Raw genomic sequence first — 19,008 nt, 5'->3', positions numbered from 1 at the left:
TGTTATTGCATTTTTGCAATATTGGTATTTTTTTGTATTTTTTAACTTGAGCTATACAGCATCTTATCTTTTATAACAAATCCGTGGTTAGAGCTGCACAATTCTGGATAAAATGAGAATCGCAATTTTTTTGCTTAGAATAAAGATCACCAGTCTCTCACAATTCTCCTCCTTTTAACATCATCTTTTACATTATACAAAAAAGTTGGGCTAACTTTACTGTTAAATTTTTTTTTTAAATAAATTAAACTGTATTTTTTTCCCAAAAAACTGCATTTGAAAGACTTCTGCGCAAATACAGTGTGACATAAAAGATTGCAACGATCGACATATATATATAATGTTTGGGGGGTTCTAAGTAATTTTCCAGCAAAAAATACAGATTTTACCTTGTAAGCAACAAGTGTCAGAAAAAGGCTTAGTCTTAAAGCGGAGTTCCGGCCTATTTTGCAAATTCAGTGGTTCCTGGAGTGCTTGCTATGCTGATCAACAATTGGGCATTTTCAATTTTTTTCGGGGGTCCCTTACCTTATTTTCAGGGCATTTTTGATTGTACTTCCTCCTTCTCCCCCCTCTGTGGCTGCAGCCACCGACATCACTTCCGCCTTTGCATTGAGTACCCCCCTAGAGTGCCCCTTGCTATGGGGACACTCATGCAGGCTCGCTCCCAAGCTGTGCTCTGTGTGTCCTTTGACACACACAGTGCAGCTCGACACCCCCCCCTCCCCCCACTCCCTCCTTGCTAGCTGTGATTGACAGCTGCAGGACCCAATGTCTCCCGCTGCTGTGTCTGAGCCAATGAGGAGAGGGAGGGCACACACAAGTTTTTTTTCACTTTAGTAAATAGAATGCTTTCAGGAAGAAAACCTTTTGCTTTTAGAACCACTTTAAAGAATATGTGAACTTACTATAGGAAAAGCACAATATTTAAAGGAAAAACAAAAAAAACATTTTTTTTTTTTTTTTATACATATATTTTTATTGTATGGTCATGTGATGGTAAACCTTCTTCTCATAGGTGTCTGTTCAGTATAGTAGGGGAATGCATGTCCTTTTAGTATGCGGGTGTGATGACATCACATAAGCTTGTGGTTTACAGTTTGACAGTGATTCTCCTGCTTGGAGCTTCTGTCAATCAAGACAGGGCTGGGTAGTGGCTTACATTGGCTTAGAAGTCACAGGCATGGCGTCCTGTAACTCCAAGCAAAGAGGTACAAGCTGACCCTGCCAGCATGGATGTGCTTCTATGCTTGCCATGGTCAGATTAAACCTTGGAAGACGTCAACTGGCAAGATTGCCAAGTATTTCTCTTGAAAATAATAATTGAAAAGAGAAAAAGCTAGTTTTAAAAAAACATGGTCACACTGTCCCATCATTGAAATATTAAATTCTGGGTTAATCTACACTTTTAAGACGGTCACTAATGAAACGTCCTACATATTGCTGTCAAAAGAAGGTGAAGGGTGGTCTTGTTAAAGCTTTAGGCTCTGCCTGAGTACAGACAAGATATTGTTTCATTAAAGTTCTTCCAGTTTATTTTGTGGTGCAGGAAAGCTTCCAGTTTAGAGGTATTTCAAGGGTTAATAGTATAATGTGAAATTAATGAGGTCGACTATTAATGTGCTTGGCACTGGCGCTGCATCTCTGGGATTTGCCCAGCATTAGTATTTGGCAGCATTTTGCCTTTGGTAAGGGAATCCTTTTTCCATTTGTGTGCAGCGCTGTTTAGTCATCCAGACGGTTCCATAAGCAGTGTAAAGTGAGGAGCTAGATCTGTACAACGGTGACTTTTTACCAACCTATATCTAAAGGAGCACAGCTAACAATATGCCTATAAAGCAGATGCCGACAAATCGATGTAGAATTCAGGAACCCGAATACAGATTTATATAGAAGAATTACATATGTGCAACTCCGGCAGTAGAAAAGTTTTTTGATTTTTATCTGAATTTTTGATGAATTTAGTACTGCATTTAGCGAGTGTGCACACATTTCTTTTATTTGTGTTAGTGTGTCAGACGTAACAATCAGTTTCTTCAGGTTGCGTGTATGTGCAATATAGAAGTATATAAAATATAATATTTGTACCAGTCATGGATAATGCATAACCTTTTAAGGCTAGTACACACTATAAGAAAATCGGGCGAACATTTTCGACCAAAGAATTTTCGTATGATTTTCGTATAGTGTGTACACAACTTTCCACAGCCGATTCAGAATTTTCGTACGAAAATTCTCGAAGGGACGAACTCCAAAGTTTTTCTCCTACAGAAAAGAATGAACGATTTTCGTTTTAATGTGTACCGTTTTCATACGATTTTTGTATAAGAAAAATCAGAAAAGAGACTGCGCATGATCAGAAACAATAAACCACAAAAAAAAGCCTTTGTCATACAAGAATTTTCGTGCAAATTTTCGTTCATCAGTTCCGATTTGCTGTGACACCACGAGGAAAATCGGACGATCGTTCTTTTCTTATAGTATGTACCCCCTTTAGAGTCTTTCATACTCCATGTGGATGCTCATCTTGTTTTTTTTTTTTTTTTTTTATCTTTTTATTGAGATTTAAATAACAGTGAACTTCAATTCAGACAACCTTTCATAAAACGACACCTGTGACTACTACTGCTGTAATCCTGCTGGAAATAATAAAATCTGTCCCAGAGGGACCATGTGGCCTACATTTGGTGTAATGGTCCCCAACAAATCGTGCAAGTTCTGGGTCCAGAATCCAGAGACCAGGTTTAGTACTGTAGGGAGGTGCTATAAAAATGCTATTCTGTCATATTTGCCACATTCATTACTCAAAAACAGTGAGTGCCAGTTCGCATTGGTGCGATGCGAGAACCCTGTGAATCCACTGCGGATTCCCACATGGCTCCAGACTCGCAGGCAGTTCACACTGCCATAGGCGAACTGCTGGCAGTGTCAATACAAAGTTAACCACACCCCCAGATTAGTTTGCATATCGCAGTGCGAACTGTCAATTTGGACAGGAATTGGATTGCATAGGCGTGCACACCCATGCGATCCGATTCTGGTGCAGACCAAAAAAAGGGTCCTGCGCAACTTTGGTCCGAATGCGATGCAAATTCACCCACATAATCTGTATGGCTGAATTCGCATCGCACAGGCATCGCATGTGATTTGCAGAGCAGTGCGAATCACATGTGATGTCTGACATCTCTGAAATGTGAACAGGCACTGATAAGGGGATTTTTTTTCAGCTCCCTCACTTTTTCAGAAATGGAATATAAACATCTGCTAACATACAGTACGTGGCTTTATAAAACCGCAACGCCTTATTAGGCCTCGTTCACTTGGGCCTACATAAAGCAGAGCTCCACTCAGCATAATCAGTTTGTTTTTTTTTTGTTGTTTTTTTTTTCTAAAAGCACCCCCATGATTGGCACACTGTTGCAAGCCGGCAGAGGCCACCGCAGTTCTGGGCATCTGAAGCCCGCTTGTGTCTATTTCCAGGTATAGGTGCAGCTGGCTACCCAGCATACACCTCCCAATCTCGCTTCTGTGCAGTAATGACACTCTGCGGCGCAGGTTGCCACAGAAATGGCAGAGGAAGTTCCCGCCCCGTTGTTATGGCAACCTGTCAATCAAAAGTGAATTAGCTAGGACCCCTAGGATCCAGGTATGGCTGCTGCTTGGATTCTGACATCTGTGGATGAGCGTTCCCAAATGCACAGTGTGCGTTCAGGGACACGCATCAAAACATACCCGCACAGATGTCAAATTGGAAGCAGCCACATCGTCCCAACAGACCAGAATAGGACTGACTGCATACAGATGCATGGAAAACCTGTGCATCCCTTGCAGGTAAACATGGCCCTTTTGTATAAATCGATGGGTAAAGTGCTGGTCCAGTCTTAAGTTAAAAAATTAAGTCAGCAGCTACAAAAACTTTTAATAGGCCATTCACAAGGCCCAGGATCCAGCACTGTCCTCACCTGGCCTGTTTCTTCACCGGAATTCGGTCCCTGGTATCCCTTGCCCCAATGAAGACAGAAGATCTCTTTTTTAGACCGACCATTTAATGGTGTATCTAGACATCTTCAAAAGCTCTTCCCATATCTAGACAGAAGAATGCTGCTTAATATGTGCTGAAATGGAGGCAGGTGACACCCTGCCAAAGCTAGACCTTTACAACTGAATAAAAGAGATTCAGTTATTCGTATAGATCAGTTATTCAGTTATTAGTATCCTTTGCAGTTAGAATGTGTAATAGCATTGCACCGATACTGGTATCGGGGCCTATACTAAGCATTTACAGGCGTAATTGTACTTCTGCAAAATGCTCCAATGCCCAATGGACTTTTTCGTGAGGTGCAATAGATCCCATACAAAATGAAATGAGCTCAAATTGAACTGCAAAGAGCAGTATGCGATTTTGAACCGGAATGCAGTGCGATTCCTGTCTGAATCACATGTGCTTTCCCCCACCGCTCCTTTGTTAACCCTGGCTTGTCATAGTGACTTCAGCCTGGGTTCACATAGGAGCCCTGTGGGAAACCACATGTGATTCAGACAGGAATTGCACTGTATTCCAGTTCAAATCACATGCGATTCTTTGCAGTTCGATTTTAGCTCATTCATTTTGTATAGACTCAAATTTCACCGCACAAAAAAAAAAATAGGTACCGGTTATTGGTATCTGTGATTTCTTGAGAAAAAGTACCGATACTCGTACTCTCTCTGGAAAAAAAACTGGTATCAGTGCATCCCTAATCTGTAAGAAAAACAGAACAGGGAGCTCTTAGAATACTCTCAAATTTTATTTATAGACTTTTCAGTTTATAGATCGTGGGGAAAGCTACAAGTCCCTTCATTTTGTTCCTAGCTTTTTTTTTTTGTTCTTCTTCACGCTTGTTACCAAATACTTATGATATCACCACTAATTCTATAAATAAAAAAAAAGCACAATCCTGACTTGCTATTTTCATTGGCGTGGTTATATTGTTCTTCTTTCTTATGAACTTATTAAACTGATGCAAGTTTTCTGTGTATTCTAGCCATACTTTTTTTATCAGTTGGAAATTACTAATCAGGTTCTTTGTACATTGGCCATGTTTGAGATTGCGATTAACATTATACTCTTGTCTTTTTTCTCATATTTTATAGTTTTAGTACCCATAAAATTACTGTGATCCTTTAAAAAAAAAAAAAAAAAAAAAAAGGATGTCTATGAAACAGTCTGCCCACCGAGTTATATTTTAGTTATACAGTATGTGGGTGTGATAGATGCGGCATCAGACCCTGGCCACTTTCACCAACTTGTGAAAGTGGCTGGTCAAACTTGGACCACGCTGTCACTGATCTCCAACAATAACGCACTCCTCATACTGCACATAGATTTTCCAGCTCATAAGACCAAAAACAAGTGCAAGCAGACTGAGAATGATGTTTGCAGTTAACTAAGACCTCATCTGGAATATGCAGTTCAGTTTTGGGCACCAGTTCTCAAAAAGGATATTGGGGAACTGGAGAAAGTGCAGAGAAGGGCAACCAAACTGATAAGAGGCATGGAGGAGCTCAGCTATGAGGGAAGAGTGGAACTGAATATATTCTCTCTTGAGAAGAGGAGATTAAGGGGGGATATGATCAACATGTATAAATTAGTGATCGTCCGATATTGTTTTTTTATTGCCAATACCAATATTTTGGTCATTGCATATTAGTATTGGCCGATATTTTCGTACATTAAATTTTTTTTTTTTTTTTAACAGGTACTCTTGTGGAGGGATCTGGGGGTCTAAAAGACCCAAAACCCCTCCTCTGCACTTAAAAGCATTCAAAACGCCAAGTTTGGCTGTTTTGAATGCTGTAATTTTTTTGAATTTGGCGCCGAGTACCCGGAAGTGATGACATCACTTCCGGGTTCTTCATGGAAACCCGATCAGAGCCGAATGCGGCTTTGATTGGATCTTCTCTTCGGCGGCCATGCAGGCTGGTTGCCCAGGTCTCCCGGTGGGACGGGAGATCCGGGCAAGCCGCGGGAGGGGGGGGACGTCCCCTCCCGCTCCTTGTAATGACAGCCAAGCGGCTTTTCTGCCTCATCGGTTGTCTACAAGACAGCCGACCGTCAGCTATGAACGCTGGTACCGAGGTAATGCCTCTAGCTGCAGGCATCACTCCAGTACAAGCACTTTCCCCGAAATATTGGTCACCTTGGTGGCCGATTCCGATATATCGTGCAGATCGGCCTTCGATATATCGGCTTTGCCGATGATCGGTCGATCCCTAGTATAAATACATAAGGGGTCCATATAGTGAACTTGATGGTGAGTTATTCACTTAAAGGTCATCACAGAGGACAAGGGGGCACTCTATATCTAGAGGAAAACCGATTTAATTTCCAAATATGGAAACGTTTCTTCATCGTAAGAGCTGTGAAAATGTGGAATACACTCCCTCCAGAGGTGGTTCTTGACAGCTCAGTAGATTGCTTTAAAAAAATGCCTGGATTCTTTCCTGGGTGTACTTAATATAAATGGGTACTAATATTTATAGGGAAAGTTGATCCAGGGTATATCCGATTTGCCTCTCGGGGATCAGGAAGGAATTTTTCCCCTGCTGTAGCAAATTGGATCATGCTTTGCTGGGGGTTTTTCGCCTTTCTCTGGATCAACTTCGGGTATAGAATTGTGTATATGGGATTGTATGGTTGGGTTTTCTTTAGAGCCCATTCACACTAGCACAACTTGTGAGGCGACTTGTGTAGCCCCAGGTCGCTTGACATAACAAAAGCAATGTTAATCAATCAGTGCCGTCTTAATTGGCACTACTGAAGTCGCTCCGACTTCAGAAAAGGGTCCTGTACTACTTTGAGGCGACCTGTGATACGACTGTCCCATATACTTCAATGGGAGTCGCCTCCTTATCTTAATTGAAGCGACTTATCAGACTTTCCAGGAAGAAGGAGATTAGCAAGGCATTCCCCACAGACAGTCGCCTGTCTCTTCCAAGTCTCTTCCAAGTCTCTTCCAAGTCTCTTCCAAGTCTCTTCCAAGTCTCTTCCAAGTCTCTTCACAAGTCTCTTCAAGTCACGGGGCGACTTTCTGGTCGTGGTAGTGTGAACCGGCTCTTACTGTTTTTTGTTTTTTATTTGTTGAGCCAGATGGACTTTTTCTCCAGCTGACTTACTATGTAACAAACGGTTAACTTTCCTACCCCAAATCCATCGCTGACACTAGATAATTTTATCATAAAATATCAAAAGTTTTCCCTAACCATTATTATGACTTCTAATGTCTGTAATGCCCACTGTCACCACAGACAGGACTATCCTGAGATTTACCATAAAGTAGCGCTCTTCAAGGGGATAAGGAGTCTTTAAGTTCTGCGTTAGTGCGTTAGAAACAATATTAACAGTTTTCAAATTTATTGTTTAAAGGAAATGTACATCCAAAGCTTGTTTGGCTATACATCTCCTATGGATCAAAGGCGTGCAGATAGGAATGCACAATGCTTGTAGACACATCTATCTGACTTGCTGTAGCTTCTAATGCACACTATGAGAAGTGTGGACAAGACTGAAGGTAAGGCCTGAGTTCAACTTTAAACAGAACTAAAGCAGACGATTGGATCTGTCAAATCCTGAACACAGGAAAAAACAGCTTTCCAATGTAAGATTGTTTCATAAATATTTATACATTTGCTTGGCCAGTTAAGTTGAATTTTGTTGTTTTATTGCCAAAAGGCGTTTCCAGAAAGGAAGCTTCCCGGAAAAAAACATCAGTGGTTCTGCACAGATGAAACCACCTGAATTTAAATAATGTAATTTAAAGCACCACTGAACTCTGAAATGCATACGTGACTGTTGAATGTGCCTTAGAAAAAGTGCTGCTAAATGCTACTGCAATGTTGTGAAGAAAAAATTTTGAATACTTTCACTTCCCTTATCTAAATAGATTTGTATGCACTGAACAAAATTATAAACAAACACAACGCTTGTTTTTGCTCCCATTTTTCATGAGCTGAACTCCAAGATCGAAGACTTTTTCTATGCATACACAAGGCCCATTTCTCTCAAATATTGTTCATAAATCTGCGTTAGTGAGCACTTCTCCTTTGCCAAGATAATCCATCCACCTCACAGGTGTGGCATATCAAGATACTGATTAGACAGCATGAATATTGCACAGGTGTGCCTTAGGTTGGCCACAATAAAAGGCCACTCTAAAATGTGTAGTTTTACTGTATTGGGGGGGGGTCCGAAAACCAGTCAGTATCTGGTGTGAAAACCATTTGGCTCATGCAGTGCAACACATCTCGTTCCCATAAAGTTGATTAGGTTGTTGATTGTGGCCTGTGGAATGTTGGTCCACTCCTCTTCAATGGCTGTGGGAAGTTGCTGGATATCGGCAGGACTTGGAACACGCTGTCGTATACGCCGATCCAGAGCATCCCAAACATGCTCAATGGGTGACATGTCTGGTCAATGGCACAACAATGGGCCTCAGGATCTTGTCACGGTATCTCTGTGCATTCAAAATGCACCTGTGTTCGTTGTCCATAACATACGCCTGCCCATACAATAACCCCACCGCCACCATGGGCCCCTCAATCCACAACGTCGTTGACATCAGCAAACCGCTCACCCACGCGACGCCATACATGCTTTCTGCAAACTGCCCAATACAGTGACAACCGGGTAGATAACACCTCTCCAAAGTGTCAGACACCATCGAATGTGCGCATTTGTTCACTCAAGTCGGTTACGACGATGAACTGCAGTCAGGTCGATAACCGATGAGGACGACGAGCATGAAGATGAGCTTTCTGAGAGGGGTTCTGACAGTTTGTGCAGAAATTCTTTGGTTATGCAAACTGATTGTTGCAGCAGCTGTCCGGTGGCTGGTCTTAGATGATCTTGGAGGTGAAGATGCTGGATGTGGAGGTCCTGGACTGGTGTGGTTACATGTGGTCTGCGGTTGTGAGGCCGGTTGGATGTACTGCCAAATTCTCTGAAACGCCTTTTGTATACGGCTTATGGTAGAGAAATGAATATTCATTTCACGGGCAACAGCCCTGGTGGACATTCCTGCAGTCAGGGTGCCAATTGCACGCTCCCTCAAAACTTACAACATCTGTGGCATTGTGCTGGGTGATGAAACTGCACATTTTAGAGTGGCCTTTTATTGTGGCCAGCCTAAAGCACACCTGTGCAATAATCATGCGGTCTAATCAGCATCTTGATATTCCACACCTGTGAGGTGGATGGATTATCTCGGCAAAGGAAAAGTGCTCACGAGCACAGATTTAGCCAAATTTGTGAATATTTGAGAGAAATGGGCCTTTTGTGTACATAGAAAAAGTCTTCGATCTTTGATTTCAGCTCATGAAAAATGGGGGCACTTAAAATACCTGGGTACGAATATACCCCCTGACTTAGTGCAAGAGTATGCCCCCAATTTTCCTCCCCTGTTTTCCCACACCAGATTGCTCTTAGATAAGTGGCAAAAGGGAACACACTCCTGGTTTGGTATGTGTAACCCGCTTAAGATGAGTATTCTCCCTAAATTCCTGTATCTTCTCCAGATATTACAGTACGTATCCCCCCTAAGTTTTTTTAAGCAGGTACACTCTCTCTTTATACAATTTGTTTGGGCCCACAAAAAAACGCGGTTGCAGCGTCAACTCCTCACACTGCCAAAGTGTTATGGAGGCCTGGCCCTTCCGGACATCCATAAATACCAACAAGCTACCCACCTTGGCAGGGTTATAGATTGGTGTAGACATTCGGATAATAGGTTGTGGACACAGCTGCCTCAAACCGACATTGCTTTGCACAGAGCACTTTGGTGCTACAAATCTCTTTCTGGAACGTTGAAACGTCACCCCCCTAATTGGTACTACGCTCCATGTAGCTGCACAGGCTTGTGAGCAGCTTGCGCTCGCACCTTCCCCCTCACCTCTCTACCCAGTCCTGGGAAACCCGTTGTTTATACCGGGTACCACGGGACGGGTGCTTTTGGAACATCGCAGTGCGGGTCTCCCACTTCTTGATGGGGCGCAGTTGGCCCTCTATATCAGCATTGATGGCGGCGGAAATACACCTACGCACTCCCCTTTTGGCCGCTGCTCCACGTACATCAATTCCTTAGCTCCATTTCGAACCCTACAGGCTTTACTCGTCCCCTGACAAGCTTTGAGGAATACTGTGCTGGGGTGGGTGTAGTAGCTAGGACCATCTCTACGACTTATAGCTTATTGACTGTACCACCTGACATGCCTGATTTGCCCTGGGTAGGGAAGGGGGAGACAGAACTGAACCGCACATACTCATTAGAACAACGTCAAAAGACGATTGGGCTGGAGTTGGGAACTTCGGTTTGTACTAAAACCCCAAAAAACAACTTTAAAATTCTTACGAGGTGGTATTACACACCCAGTGCGTTATACGACATCTTTCCTTACACATCAGACAGGTGCTGGAGGTGCCAGGGCGCCAGAGGCACGATGCTTCATGTATTCTGGTCATGCCCCAAGCTGACGCACTTTTGGAACAAAGTCAAACAAATTATTTCAATTTTCACAGAGCGAGTGATCCTAGATGACCCGGCCTTCTTTCTATTACATGTTTTGGATATCCCCGTTAGTGCTTACAAAAAGTCAATTATTCGCCATATGTTGAACACTGCTAGGGCATGCATACCCCTTTATTGGAAGAAAACTTCCCTGACAATAGCCCTTTGGCTCCGAAAAATTGAGGAAATTAATAAAATGGAGAATTGTATTGCGACGGCTCAGCATAAAAGTGATAAACATGCAGAGAGATGGAGACTTTGGGATTTGTATATTGCATGTAGAGAGGGAATCGCCCTGCTTAGTACATAGCTCTATGCCCTGGTGATTGGGGTTCTTTGGATCTGGCGATATTGCTTGTTGGTGACAGTGAACGTGGGTCACCGGCTTGGTGGCTATTCATCCCCTTTCCTTCTTTCCCCACCTTTTTTTTTTTTTTTTCTCGGTCTCTCTCCAGTTCTTCTCCTTTTCTATATTCCAACCTTCACCTTTCATCTCATCTTTCTAAAAAATCGATCTGGAGTGGGCTTCCCTGGTTGAATATATCTGAGAAGTTATCACTTTTTTTCCTTCACCTAGAGGTGGGATATAGTTGCAGATCAATCTTTGAGTTCGAAGAAGCTTATCATTGTTGGTTGTTCTACCTGTTGATTTTTTGTAATGATGTGCCCATCATGTAAATAAAAATTTATATTTGCAAAGCAGAAAAATAGGGGCAAAAACAGGTGTGTTGCGTTTTTATAATTTTGTTCAGTGTATATCATCAAATCTGAACTCCAGGCAGATCTAAATAACATATAATGGTGTATTCTCAAAAACAAAGCCACATTCATTAGTGGCTTTGTTTTTGAGAATACACCATTATATGTTATTTCTTTAAATGCAAACTAGCACACGGGGCCAATCAGCTCTGCTGCAGGTCATTCTGATAGGAGGAGAGAACAGAGTGGCAGAGAGATGAGCTAATCAGTTTGCTGCATCTTCTTTTATTGACTAATCACAGGCTGGGGGAGGTAGAAGACCTGTAAGTGCTGCTTAACTGCAACAATGAAATATCCGGTCTGCCCAGCTGTGCTGTGTGGCAGAGCATTGTAATTCTCAAGACTAGATGGCCAGTAATGCAAATGCTTTGACAGTTCCTGTATATGTGTTTTATGTGTATTTAGCTGTTTGCCCGGTGTTCAGATTTAAATACATAGAACTATGAACAAATGGTGTCTAGCAGCGTGAACTATTACTATACCTGTATATCTAAGAAACTGGCCTCTCCCTTCTAGAACTCTTTTTGGACAATTTTTTCCAAACTTCCATCTTTAAGAAGGAAAACACAGGGGCTGCAATCGCTGATTTTTTTCCTTTAAAAATAAATACATTTTTAAAGTGCCCCAATCCTTCCTTCCTGCGCTCGCGTGCAGGAGCGAACCCATACATAGGTCGGTCACACATATGTAAATGGTGTTCGCACCACATATGTGAGGTATCGCCATGAACGTTATAGCAAGAGCAATAATTCTAGCACTAGACCTTCTCTGTAACTCTAAGCTGGTAATCTGTAAGAGTTTTTTTTTTATAGCGTCTCCTTTGAGGATTTTTAAGGACTGTAGTTTGTCGCTATTCCACAAGCATGCACAGTTTTAAAGTGTGTCATGTTGGGTATATATTTATTCGGTATAACACCATGTTTTATATTTAAAAATTTTGGGTGATATATTGGTTTTTATCATTTAAAATTAAAGGGTATTTTTTCCCCAAAAATTGCGTTTAGAAAAACCGCTGCGCATATACGGTGTAACGAAAAAAATCGCTGTTTATTCTCTAGGGCCTCTGCTAAAAAAAATATATAATGCTTGGGGGTTTTCTAGCCAAAAAAAAAAAAAATACAAAATTCTTACTTGTAATCAAAAAGTGTCAGAATAGGCCTGGTCTTCAAGTGGTTAAATGGCACTTTTGGTTTGTGGTGCTTGATTGTTGTCTGTCAGTTACTGTATCTGCACTGGGACTTTTGGTGTTGAAAAGAAGTAACTACAAAAACAAGGAGACAGGAAGGCGCAAGCACCTAGTGCATTACGGTAAAAAATGTATTTGAGCAAATAAAATGGATAAAAATTGGATAGTTATTTGGTCGCCCCCCCCAAAGCACCTTGTTCCCATGTTGATGGGGACATGGACCTCCTCCCCACAACCCTGGCCAGTGGTTGTGGGGGTCTGCGGGCAGGGGGGCTTATAGGAATCTGGAGCCCCCATGTGGATAAGTATTGGGTACCCTCAGTCATTCACCTAAAAAGTAAAGACATGTGAATGGACTCTAAAACTAACATGATTCCTAATCAAATCTCTAACACTAACCACCATCAGATTCTTTACTTGTTTGGTTACCTAAAACATCAGTGCTAAAAGCTAACAGTTCTGTGTTGGGACTTAAAGACCTCCGTATTTATTGGTGTATCTATTGGTGTGGTAATGACTGAGTGTGTTCTTAGTTACCTAAACTTTACCAATACTTTAGGGTTCATTTTTGTTCCTTTTTGTCTTTGTTGCTTTGTTTGCTGTATCCAGTCCCTCTGGAGGACCCGATCAGAGAGCTGACTGAATTTGTGGATCCTGTACAAGATGAAATGCAGGAAAAGCTCTCCTCTAATAAGCAAGTTACATTTTTGGTATACCGTGATGGCGATCAGATGAATTTCTTTCGTGTGGTGGACAAAAGGAATGGCGCTTTAACTCCGTTATCAGAATCTCTAAGGTAAATCATGGGTTTATATGTAGAGTCGTTTGGTCAGGTTCTCATTAAAAGGATCACGGTATGAAAATTTGACTTTCAAAAATAATAGTAGTATTCCCGGTGGACATCAGTTCCTGATCAGCCAACATATTCCTATGTGCACTGGTAAAATGGGAGATCAGTGATTAAAATGAGATTGGTTGCCATTGAAAGTCAATTTTCTTTAATTTAGTCAATATTATTAGGGCCTGGGACCCCTGTGGAGGTTTGGCATTTTTATATCGATTTGCACATGGCCATACAACCCTCCGCACAAATATTACACTTTTATGCACTAAGCAATACAAAGAACAGTTGTACAGACTACAGCATTCAGCACTGCTGACCAACCAGCCAGCTGTGTGTGACCTACAAGGACTCCTAAGCTTTGGTAAGCAGGGTAGACTTATGTAATAAAGTGTCTCAGGGGGATTCATAAAGACGTCCATGGCACTCTTTAGGGTCCTGTAATTCTTCTGCACGATAAATGTCGGTGTGCATGACAGATTCATGTACCTGCTAAATTTAAGGTGCATGCACTGCTTGTGGAAGGTGCACGGAGACTGGAGTATCAGTATGGACCCTTCATCCTCAATGCAGCTGAGCACTCCTGCTGCTTCACCCAGACAGCATGGTGCAAATTAGGTTTCATAGGTGGGTGGCGCCTGATCAGGAAACTAAGACACTGGTGGCCTATCAGGTCTGCTTCCCTTGTGATTGACAGCTGGCAGTGGTTGGATCCATAGTGAATAGATAGCTTGCCGTTGACTATAGAATCCTCCAACTGCTTTCTGTTAATCACAAGGAAGAGCAGACCTGATGGGGAACTAGTGTCCCCACTGTCAGCATCACTAGTTACTAGGAGGCTGTTGTCTGTAATGCCAGCAACAACTAGTGACAGGTGGGGAAGGGAGGAGGTAGCAGTGGCAAACATGCCACCTGCTATACAGTGTACGGAGACAGGCACTCTGCCTGTCTTTGTACGGCAAGGTAAATTTGGTACGAATTACCTCCAGTTTTATCCATGAACTGGAGGTAATTATTTTTTAATCTGGTTCAGTATTAGTGCCACTGCTAAAATGGCGCTATTAAGAACTACCTGAATTTGGCACGCGTGTCTGTAAAGCTACTGAAACGAGTTGCAGGGATTTTTAAATCTGGTGCACAACCTTTTTTAAAGGCCATATTACCAAAAAAGTATCATTGGGAGTTTTATAGATATCCCCCCATCTGTGTCTTCCTTAACATTTATCAAAACCCAAGAACATAAATGTAATACACATTGTAGCTTACCAGTCCTTAGATGTGCTGGCTGCATTTGTTTTCCTTTTCTTCAGGACGTGTACATTTTCTGCACGTACAGAAAAATTCTTGTAGATCTTGACAGAAATCCAGTGTCCTTGTAACTTCTGGGCATTGAACTAAAAGCTCAAATAATGTTATTAACCTTGTCAGCTAATTTCTGTGAACTACCATACAACCCCTACCTATGTAAATGGGTAGGGAAGGGGGGAGGACAGTGCTTGTAGTCCAAATAAGGAGAGCAGCCTAGGATGATGACACTGCACTTGAATACTTACAGTACAATGAGTGAATACCTCCCAACTTTTTGAGATGGGAACAAGGGACACGTATTAGCAAAGGTATGTAGGCATAGGCCACACCCCCTGCCACACCAGCCCTTTAAAGGAGAATTCTACCCAAACCATAAGTGCTTTTTTTTTTTACCACTACTATTCCTTTATACTGGCTTTTTGAAATTGACAAATGCAGCAATTAAAAATTTTGATGAAATGTTTAGCACTGGGAAACACTTTTTGAAATCTAAAAAGTGATTTTTTTTTTTTTTTATACAACTAAGTTGATCAGACCAAAATATGGGACAAATGGGGAGGACAGAGGGACGTTGTTTCAAATCAAGGGCAGTCCCTCAAAATCAAGGACAGTTGGGTGCTATGTGAGTAGGCGTTGTCACCCTAGGACAGGATTCTGGCAGGATCACAAAATAAGCATGGTTCTAACAATTACAGAAATCTTCCACTTTCTGAAAGGGAATGTATGGTGATTATGTGTTTTATATACTTCATTTAATATGGGCAGGACTAAAAAATAAAAATGTTTCGAAATAATAGAGGGCACATTTATTCTATCTGCAATCACTATGCGTAATTTCTTTAAAAGCTTGTTTGGCTGTACTTTTCTTGTGGATCACAGGAGAGCAGTTAATTTTACACTCCTGTGACCCATTTTCAGCAGACAGTGAACTAAAGCCCGCTGTCGGCTGATGTCACAGAGCCAGTCCAGGATCGTGACAATAAAGTCGGGATCTGCCCATATGCCTGGACCAGCAACCCGCTCAGCCTCCCAGCGAGCCACTAAGAGCCTGAGCTGGACGCTCCTGCCCTCTCCACACCCAAGTGCTCCAGTGAGCGCAGGAGGGAAGGGGTGGGCAGAGCAGAGAGCGGTGACTCAGTCACCAGCTCTGCTCATAGAACTGAGTGATCAGCGGTGTTAGATCGCTTGGTTCTCATCCTTAGAGCCGGGGGTGGGGGACAGATGCAACATCCACCTAGGTAAAAGTATAATTTTTTTCTTGGGAGGGGGGGGGGAGGGAAAGCCCAACCTCTTTTCCTTTTTGAATAAAAAAATTTGCCCCACAGGAAGTGATTTGCGTTTTTAAGGGGTCAGTTGACACATGCGATATACTTGCGTTTTGAGGAGGAAGTTGAATCTGTATATGCAATGAGCACGTTAGGCTGCCTCTCTGTACATAGTTTCAAACTAAACATACAAGGTTTTTTAAAAACTTTCCACATATTGAAAATTTATCGAGAGTTGACTTCTTACAATGGTAACATTCAGATCCACAGATTAGAGCAGGGACATTCTCAATCTGATTACATTTTATACATTGAAAATAAATACTCCCCTTTATATCTCCCACCAAAGCCATATACAAATTAAATACAACTACAGACTATAATATTCTTTATAAAAATGATAATTCTTCATGGTTGTTTTTCGTGGTTCTGTAATGCGTTTTTGAATTGCGTGAAATAAAGTTGGAGGTGGATGTATAATCCTATCTGAGAGGCTGTACTTGTGTATGTGTTCAGCATGTGTTTCTTATGTAAAGTGATCTATTTTTGTCTTCTCTGTAGTGGAGGTTCGGCCAATAACTTGTACGCCGAAGATGAGGATGAAATTGAGGCTTCTCCATCTGCCGATCAAATAATAGATAATTCAATCACTAGGATCAAAATGAAGTTGTTGAAATCAAAGATGGAGAGCATGGACCTCAATAAAAAGGTCTTTAAATGTGACAGCATAAATAAAATAATTCCTTTCTTTCTACATTACACTCTATTACATGCACACAAGTTTTTATTGTATGTATTTGTGCATTTCAACTGTCCCTTTCAAAACCATATTTGTGATGGTGTATCCTGTTTCATTTATACACGGCGATAATGATCCCTACAAGGTCACCCTTGTCCACTCATATTTAGTTTTACTTGTGATCTTACCCACTTAAGCCCCGGAAGATTTTACCCCCTTCCTGACCAGGCCCTATTTTGCGATTCGGCACTGCGTGATATTAACGGACAATTGCGCGGTTGTGCGACACTGTACCCAAATGAAATTGACGTCCTTTTTTTCCCACAAACCGAGCTTTCTTTTGGTGGTATTTGAACACCTGTGCGATTTTTACTTTTTGCACTATAAACAAAAAAAGAGCGTAAATTTTGAAAAAATAATATTTTTCAAATTTTTTTTATATGAAATTTCCCCCCAAAAAATGTAAAAATCAAATTTTTTTTAACCTTTTTGGCCAATTTGTTTTCTGCTACATATGTTTGGTAAAAAAAATCGCAATATGTTAATTGGTTTTCAGCTCCAAAAACGCTAAAAAAAAACGTTCTAGAACGCCCAACAAGTAAGACCCCATTCATTTAAATGGCCCCTGTTCACATCTGAGCGCTTTAACGCCTGTAGCTGAAAAAAGTACATGAGCTTCTTTTTGGGCTGTTTACCAGCGTTTTTGATAGATGTCAATGCCTGCCTCCAAAAACGCCTGAAAATCGCGGTAAAAAACGTGTGAAAACGCTACGCTCAAGTGTGAATGCAGCCTTAAAGAAAATCCCAACCTTTGGGTTGTCCCTAGAAAAGTAGGAGGGAAATCTTCCAATTGGGACACTAGTTCTGGTGACCTGGGGGTCCCCAAAGAAGTTAAGTTGCAGGGATTTCCTCTCCCTTCCTGTTGGTATGGGACAGGAAGTGAAATCTCCACAATGGGACACAGATGGCAAAAAAAAACTGACAGCTGTTATGGTTAAGGGAGAAAACTCCCTTGCTCTATCCAAAATGGGAAAGAAAAAATGTTGCCTTTTAGTTCTACTCTAATTTAAAAAGCCTGCTTATTAACCCCTTCGTGCCCAATGGTAAAACCTTAGCTAATGTCTAAGCACAATTTTGACATGTGTTAGTAAAACTGTACATATCGTCACAACTACTTTTGGGTATCCGGGTAGATTATACCCTGTTTTTTTTTTTTTTTTTTTTTGTTTTTTTTTCATATGAAAGCAAAACTCGCCACATAATAAAAAATAAAGAAATAAAAAAAAAAATATATATATAGTTTTTTTTTCTGTATATTTCGTGTTACTTCCATAACCTACCATCAAAGAACAACCCAAAATAAATTCTCCTGCTTGTGACAATCGCAGCGATACCTCATGTGTATGTTAAGCTGGCTGTATGTTTTGCAATTTTCTTATTTATGTAGTGCAAGGGCCTACCTGATTGCTTACAACAAATTAAATATTTAGATTTGACCTCCTATTATTATATGGTTTTGGTAAATTGTACAAGAAAAATTTATAATATAATTTAGTTTGTACCCCCAGAAACATTAGTGCGCATTTTTGTTTTATTTTATTTTTTTTTTTATCCTAGCTAAAACACTGATATCAGTTGAAAAAATGCTTTTTTAAAACCAAAATCCTGCCCAAAAGATACTGACCATGACCTTTACTTGACCCAAACACTAACCCCGCTTTCATTTTTTTTTTGCATACACAGTTGTTTGTTTCTCTCAATCTCTATCTAGGTCTCGATACAATGTATCTCTCTCTCCCCTTTATTCGCAGAGAGAGAGCTACAATGTATCTCTCCTTTATTCGCAGAGAGAGAGAGATACAATGTATCTCTCCTCTTTATTCGCAGAGAGAGAGATACAATGTATCTCTCCTCTTTATTCGCAGAGAGAGAGATACAATGTATCTCTCCTCTTTATTCGCAGAGAGAGAGATACAATGTATCTCTCCTCTGTATTCGCAGAGAGAGAGATACAATGTATCTCTCCTCTGTATTCGCAGAGAGAGAAACACAGGGGCCGGCTTCACGTTGACCACTGTAATAGCCAATCAGAGGCTATCGCAGCGATCAGTTCTTGGTCCCGATTGTTGGTTTGGAACATGGGGCTCCCGGTGAGACGCTGTGCGCTCCCAGCACAAAGACAGATATGCATGAATGCGGCCCTATGAAAAAAAAAAAGCAAATTCCAGTGGGGCCACATATATGTGTACTGTAGGCATGAAGGGTCTAAATTGTTGGTCTGCTATGCACCTCTCCCCATCTTGGCTAACAAACAGAAAGAGTATATGCTGAATTTTAGTGCTCCATCTCAGGATTTTTCCAACATGAGC

General features: G+C 41.3%; 1 protein-coding gene across 1 annotated transcript in view; it reads left to right on the top strand.

Annotated features, from left to right (window-relative positions):
- The window catches only part of ZFAND4 (zinc finger AN1-type containing 4), a 68,442-nt gene that overhangs the window by 34,373 nt on the left and 15,061 nt on the right, over nucleotides 1-19,008 (top strand). The window contains exons 5-6 of the mRNA XM_082268177.1: nucleotides 13,096-13,282; nucleotides 16,462-16,609. Of these exons, the coding sequence (XP_082124303.1) occupies nucleotides 13,096-13,282; nucleotides 16,462-16,609 (335 nt within the window). The remainder of the gene's footprint in view (nucleotides 1-13,095; nucleotides 13,283-16,461; nucleotides 16,610-19,008) is intronic.

The sequence above is a fragment of the Pelophylax lessonae genome (assembly GCF_965119305.1).
Source record: "Pelophylax lessonae genome assembly, chromosome: 9".
In the NCBI taxonomy this organism is placed as follows: domain Eukaryota; kingdom Metazoa; phylum Chordata; class Amphibia; order Anura; family Ranidae; genus Pelophylax; species Pelophylax lessonae.
This window is presented reverse-complemented; position numbering and strand designations above follow the sequence as displayed.